This window comes from Dendronephthya gigantea, unplaced genomic scaffold (assembly GCF_004324835.1).
Source record: "Dendronephthya gigantea isolate DGI-Jeju-01 unplaced genomic scaffold, DenGig_1.0 000065F, whole genome shotgun sequence".
Classification (NCBI taxonomy): Eukaryota; Metazoa; Cnidaria; class Anthozoa; order Malacalcyonacea; family Nephtheidae; genus Dendronephthya; species Dendronephthya gigantea.
In genome coordinates this window covers 722,371-729,664 of record NW_021163075.1, presented here as the reverse complement: position 1 = coordinate 729,664, position 7,294 = coordinate 722,371, and the positions used below count along the sequence as shown (strand labels likewise).

Here is a 7,294-nt window from a genome sequence, read left to right as displayed (position 1 = left end):
ACTACAAGAAATATTTCTTCATCCCTGCTTTTTCGCCATCATTGAGTTTTCTTTGCAATATTCTGAAGAAACAGGCGTTTCGTTTTCTTTCACGCGATCATTTTAAAGTAATAATGTATATATTCATTTGCAAATATTTTATTACTTCGTCTGGGAGTTGCATAAAAATGTATTACGTAACTATTACAATGGCAGGATTCTTACGTTAAGACACTAGACTCTTTTCGTTTAACGGACGGATAACATGCATGCATGGGTTTTCTAAATGTAGAGCACTCGCAGCGTAAACTCGACAGCTTTGAGGAGAACCACAACTAAATCGGCTGCAATGACTTCAAAAAAACTACAAAACACGTCTCTATCAACACCATGCCGGCTCGCGCAAAAGATACCCACATTGTTCATATTTAGGATTTCGCAATTCCCCCGTTGTTATTCGACGTTTTCCACTTACCAGAGCCTAGATTCTTTCTATAATCTTACTAATGTAAAACAAACAATAACGTTATGTCACACAAATTTACAATAAAATGAAACACTGCATTAATGCACTTAACACACTCTTAGCCATTTATATATAAATTAATGAATAACACGAAAAAATCTCTTGAAATAAACGAGGGATAAAGTAAAGTACAGGAACTGCGATGAGCAACATAAGCTTTAGGTTACGGAAACTGTGTGAACTTCTTAACCGCTAATTAGTCCTGTCTCGCTCTAATGTAAGACAACGCATAGTCTATTATATATTTGTTCCTGTCGTTCCGTACGGAACATAGGTCGTCCACCAGAGAACGCCATCCCCTTCCGTCCTGGGCCTTCCGCTCGAGCTGTCCCCATGTCAGGCCAGCGGCCTTCGCTTCGGCTTCCGTTGAGCGCCGCCAGGTGGTCTTCGGCCGTCCTCGTTTGCGCTTCCCTTGGGGTGTCCACCGTAGCCCTCTTCGTGTGATATTGTCTGCATGTTTCCTCATCGTGTGTCCGAGCCAACGCCACTTGCGTCTCTTGATTTTTTGCTTGATTGGCTCCTGAGATGTTATTCTCCACAGCTCTTCATTACTCAACCTGCCGTACCACCGCACTCCAAGGATCTGGCGGACGTAGCGGTTCACAAAGACTTGTAATTTGGACATCGACGACTTCAGCACTCTCCAAGTTTCACTGCCGTATAGGAGGACACTTTTCACATTGGAGTTGAAGATACTAAGTTTCGTGTTGAGGGACAGCTTCGTTGATTGCCAGATGGGTTGAAGGGTATTGAAGGTTCCTGCAGCTTTTCCTATCCGAATGCGGATGTCCTGATCAGTTCCACGCTCTGTAGACACAGTGCTATCCAGGTAGGCAAAGTTTTGAACTTTCTCAATGGTGTCCTGCCGAATGGTAAATGGTGAATGCATAATATATTGCGTGCAATAAAAAGTTGTAGAGTCAGTACAGTTCTATATCCCCATAATCCTAACCCAATACTATGTTCAGTTTGAAATTATCAATGCCATGTTCCGCATTGTCTTTTTCAACACAAACACGTCCCATTCTAAAATAGTTTTTGGTGTTCGATGATAGTCATAGCGCCCGTATTGATGATTATCTTTAGCACTTTCAAAATAAACTCGTTGCTCCTTGATAATAATTCTGTGCTATCATAATATACAGCAACGTCATCCAGTAAATGAAAAGTGCTCTGCATGGGAGGATAGATTTACCGCCCGTTTATGATAATCACTAGCCATTTCCAGATCACCTTTATCACGATACACATTACCAAGGTTGTTGTATGAAACAGCAACGTCACTATGGTTTGGCCCTAAATGTTCTAATCTAATTTTTAAAGCCCGTTTATGATAATCACTAGCCATTTCCAGATCACCTTTATCATGATACACATTACCCAGGTTGTTGTATGAAGCAGCAACGTTAATGTGGTTTGGCCCTAATTGCTCTGATATAATTTTTAAAGCCCGTTTATGATAATCACTAGCCATTTCCAGATCACATTTATCACGATACACATTACCAAGGTTGTTGTATGAAGCAGCAACGTCAATATGGTTTGGCTCTAATTGTTCTAATCTAATTTTTAACGCCCGTTTATGATAATAACTAGCAATTTCCAGATCACTTTTATTACGATACACATTACCAAGGTTGTTGTATGAAACAGCAACGTCAATATGGTTTGGCCCTAATTGTTCTAAACTAATTTTTAACGCCCGTTGATGATAATCACTAGCCATTTCCAGATCACCTTTATCATGATACACATTACCAAGGTTGTTGTATGAACGACCAACTCCAATATAGTTTGGCCCTAATTGTTCTAATTTAATTTCTAACGCCCGTTTTTGATAATCACCAGCCAATTCCAGATCACCTTTATCATAATACACAATACCCAGGTTGTTGTATGAAGCAGCAACGTCAATATGGTTTGGCCCTAATTGTTCTAATCTAATTTTTAACGCCCGTTGATGATAATCACTAGCCATTTCCAGATCACCTTTATCATGATTAACAATACCCAGGTTGTTGTATGAAACAGCAACGTCAATATGGTTTGGCCCTAATTGTTCTAATTTAATTTTTAACGCCCGTTCATGATAATCACTAGCCATTTCCAGATCACCTTTATCATGATAAACAAGACCCAGGTTGTTGTATGAATCAGTGACAGCAATATGGTTTGGTCCTAATCGTTTTATTTCAATATTCAATTTTTGGTGATAAAATTCCATTGAGAGTTTTATTTCGCAAAAGTAATGAAGAGTTTTCCCAAAAAACCCATACATTTCAGAAATTTCTGTTTCATGAAATTCGAAACTCAAAAATGATAGCCCTTGATTTGGAAACAATCTATAAATTTCTTTGTGCAATGCTTTCAAATGTGGAATCGTTTTATTTTTGTCTTTCCGATTTTTGAAGTAATAAATTGTTTTCAAAACTTTGAACATTACAACTTTCAAATTATTTTCCGTTGTTCTTTTCTTAGTAAATATTTCAGTCCCGGAAATCGTGTCATCTTCACATTTTGTGGAAAGAAAATATATTTTGACTGCTTCGTGAACAACACGATGTAGACGGACATCTCTCTCCATATTTTCAACATGAACGAACAAGGAGCAAAGATTTATTGCAAGAATGATGTCTTCGGCATCAAGTGATTCTTCTTGCAGCTGAATGTATTTTACAACAAGGTCGAGTGGTAATGGTTCGAACGATATGAAAGAGAATAGGGTGAATGCGTGTTCAAGAATTTTGTTGCTTTCGGTGCATTTTTCAACAGCTAAAAGCACAGCTGTTGTCATGCTTGAGGAATATGCTACCAAATTAATCTGCTTTAGACGTCCCTCCGTCATCTTTCTCTTATCCTGTTCTAGTTTTCCTAAATATTCTTGCCACGAAAAATCCGGGGAACTTTGGATGACTTGCCGCATGTACACGGCTGCGGAAGCCATTGCCAATGGTTGGCGATCCAACTTCTCTGCAACGTCATCTAGTAATGTATAATTGACGTCTTTTCTTGATAAGAGAGTAAGAAGTTTGCGACATTCTTGATCACTCATACCTGAACTGAGGGAAATCTGTTTAGTTGACAGACTGTCATCAGGAAGACAATTTCTGTTTTGTGTTGTTACTATGATTTGACCGTTATTCCAAAGTTCATCGCCTAACTGTGGCAGAAGTGGGAAAATGAGCTCGGGATTTTCTACATTGTCCACGATGATCCACCACTTTTTCCAATTCCTCATTCTGCTGGATATTTGCGATCTTAAGTTTTTGATTTTCTCATCTTTTGCTTTTGATGAATTCAACACGCTTTCCAATACAGATTCGTTGCAATTTAGCCGGCGACAAAAGTCCTCGTATGAATTCAAAAGTGAATCTAATTCTCTTCCGTTTAATGTCATGAAAAAAATAGCCTCTGTTGCCCAATTAACAGTTTTGTAAATATCTTCACAGACTTGTCTAGCGAGTTGAGATTTTCCACTTCCTGGATTCCCAGAGATAAAGAAATATGTGAGTTTATTTTCGTTATCTTGATGCAGCTTTTCCAGATCAGATTTTATATCATGTATCAACTCTGAACGGTGAACAACTTCATGAGTTGGCTTAGGAGGCAAAACTTGAAACGACTTGTAAAGATTCCGCTCAATTTTGATTCGTTGAACCTCATAGATTGGAAGACTCAGGGCTTTAAACGCATTTTCAACACGGGTTGTCATGGACTGAAAGTCTTTGTCGTCGAGTTTTGCTTCAAAAATGTGCTTAATTTCGTTTCGTAATGTTCTGATATTGTCGACTGCAATCCGTATCGTTGGATTCAGACTTGTTCCAATGGAATTGGAGTAAAGAATTGCATCAGAAAGCACAGTACAATCCCACTCATTTGTATCACCATCTTGAAATTTAGACTGGAGTGTGTTCTTGTTCGGCCTGGCACGTGATTTTTCCCTATGAAACAACTGATTACCACCTACGTTGGTGTCATCCCATTTTCCAAAGGAAGCCTGGTAACGACTGTTCCATTCCTGAATAAATATTTTTCTCAATCCTTTACTTGCAACATTGGTGACAATATAATCCATACAGATGTAGTTTCGACTTTCCTCGCTTTCCCATGGTACAGCGGACATTTTTGCTCCTTTACTTGTTTCTGCTGAATAACATCGAAATCGTATAAGTAAAATCCTATATGAAGTACAATTATAAAGTCGACTCTCGTGCTATCACATTCAACTATAATCATAATTCATTAATTGTGGAACGAATAGTTTTAAATACTGTACTACAACTTTTAGCGGAATTTCAACTCCTTTTTAAACAGATTCACCTTGAAAAATAAATGCTTTCCCAATCAAAATCATTTTAACGAAATTGACGAATAAATTAAGAGAGGTTTCGTACGTTTGTTGATAAATCTACAAGTTAAACTTACAAAATGCTTGCATGCTTTAAATACAAAATCTACCTATTTATTTTTTCAAAAACACTCCAAAATGCTTTAAAATCGTAGATTTTTCACCATCTATTCGAATCAAAGTTTTTCTATCCGAAAGCATCTTTTAGTTTATATTTTAATTAATTTTAGGAATCAATTTTTCGTATCTTTTCAAGACCATCCAAATGAAAAATATTATTTAAAAAAAGCTTTTATAATATCAGTTATGCGAACCAAAATTTTAATTTAGCCAATTGCAATTGGCTTGCAAACGTTTGCTAGTTACCAGCTTTAACTCGTCTTAACTCACGCATGCGCATAACTTACAAAATGCCCAACGTCCATGACATAATGGCGGACAACTTTGATTTTGCATTTGCATTGCGGGCGTAATTAAAATCTCCGGGCGGAATTAGTACCCTCGGTCGGTACTTCGCACCGGCTCGGAGACAATCGTTATTTTTACGGGTGAGTGGACAAGACTGATAAAAAGTGCTGGGAAAATTTAAATAACATAGTTTCTTCGTGATTTGATTTTTGATATATCATAATGGGTCAGGCTATTTTTCCAAAATTAATGAGAATTAAATGTAAGTACAGCCAGAAGAAAGTCACGATAATAATCTCACTAAAATTTGTATCCAATCAAATTTACACAAGTTTAAAATGCCACTTTGGGCCGATATAAGAAAAGGTTTTTCCTGGAAAATATCACTTTGACGCTGTTGTAAACTAGGCCTTTTGGTGGAATTGTTTGATGGCATAAAATACTGAGTAAAATATAAACAACTTGTAGTATTGCCGATGACTCAAATTATTGAAGATGATCGAGTATCGTTTTAAATTGCCAAATTTTCGATGTAACGTTACTTGGTTATTCTTAAACTATAAAAAAGATAGATGCGTTGCTCGCAAGAGTGGTAATGATGCCGAAACAACTGAAACAATTTCTTAATAAAGATTGATTTGATTAATCTTTCCGTGGAATAATGGATGACTTAATTACTGACAACTGAACATAATTTTAAGCCATGCTTAATCGCTAGTTTAAAAAATGCGATAAACGTCAAGCACCGACTTCAACCTCGACCCTCGACCAAGTTCCCTCGACAAACTTAAATTCAAAACGTTATTTTGAATAAATTTTCTTCGTCAGTGGCCGCCGATAAAACATTACTGCCTGTTGGCAAAATAATCATGAGGAGAAGCCTTTAGACCTGTCTCAGACGTACTTTTTTCGCACTGAACCACTCAAGAGAACAAAAAACTTCTCAATGCATTAGGTACATGAGAACGAGCGCAACAAGTGAAAGTCTATTGCAACATATTCTTGCTTACACATCTGCCGCCTACATATTGAGTCGTAATCAAGGTAATGAACACAGTATAAATATAAATCTTAAATTCATTTCAAATGCTCCATTTAGGCTTACCAATAAGTTGAGGGAATTGTTCCTGGACGATATTATTATCCTCTCGTCATTTCTATAAGAGAACGAAAAGAATTTCAACTATTTGTTATTCGATTATATCAACGAAACCTACTGCGTCTGTAAACGTCAAAATACACATGCATGCAGGACTTATAAATCTCACGTTGGACCCGTATTTTTATTCTTGCCGTTTTCATTTCGTGTTATTACCTCTGTGATTGTCACTAATATTGCTGACTTTTTACGTCGGGCATTATTTTTCATAATAATGCCAATTAATGTATCTTCGACTTCACCCTCGACCCTCGACTGAACCGAAACTCGTTTGTTATTTTAAATATATTTTCTTCTTCAGTGACTCCCAACAAATATTGCTGACTTTTGGTAATGGAATCGTGAGAAACGTTGAACTTTTATTTTAATGAAGCACTCATGACAAACATATGACTGCTTAATGCATCTGGTAAATGAAATGTGCAACGTTGACACGACCGTAACAAGTAAAGATCTATTACGAAATATTCTTTGTTGACCACACCTGTCGCCTACACTTTGAGCCTTCACGAAAATAATGAACACAATATCACTTAAAATCTTAGTTTAATTTCAAATTCTTTATCTTTGCTTACCAGAAAGTTGACAGGATTGGTCTACCAAATAATCTCAATTAACGTTGCGTCATTTCTATAAAAGAACGAAACGAATTTTAACTATTTGTTATTTCATTATTCCAACGAAACCTACTGCGTCTGTGAGCATCAAACTATCATTGCCTAATACACGTATAGAACTTATAAGTCTCACCTGCATATCTTTCGACACGTATCTATCTTCTTGGTTTTGTGAAAAATGTGTTATTACCTTCAGTTGTGATTGTATTTAATATTGCTGACTTCGGAAGTCGACTGTTGTGTAGCTTAAAGTCTCA

At 36.9% G+C, this 7,294-nt stretch overlaps 1 protein-coding gene across 4 annotated transcripts; it reads right to left on the bottom strand.

The window, feature by feature from the left end:
- Positions 1-505: 505 nt before the first annotated feature.
- On the bottom strand, positions 506-7,294 carry LOC114530767. 4 transcript variants are annotated; one of them, XM_028552386.1, is made up of 4 exons: positions 7,228-7,294; positions 6,996-7,050; positions 6,367-6,418; positions 506-4,636 (listed from the first exon to the last, which is right to left on the bottom strand). In XM_028552386.1, the coding sequence occupies exon 4, from the start codon at positions 4,626-4,628 to the stop codon at positions 1,656-1,658; it is 2,973 nt and encodes a 990-aa protein (XP_028408187.1). In that variant the 5' UTR covers positions 4,629-4,636; positions 6,367-6,418; positions 6,996-7,050; positions 7,228-7,294; the 3' UTR covers positions 506-1,655. The 4 variants fall into 4 exon arrangements, with proteins under 4 accessions (XP_028408187.1, XP_028408186.1, XP_028408184.1 ...); XM_028552385.1 differs by having other exon boundaries at positions 506-4,651; positions 7,171-7,283; XM_028552383.1 differs by having other exon boundaries at positions 7,171-7,283.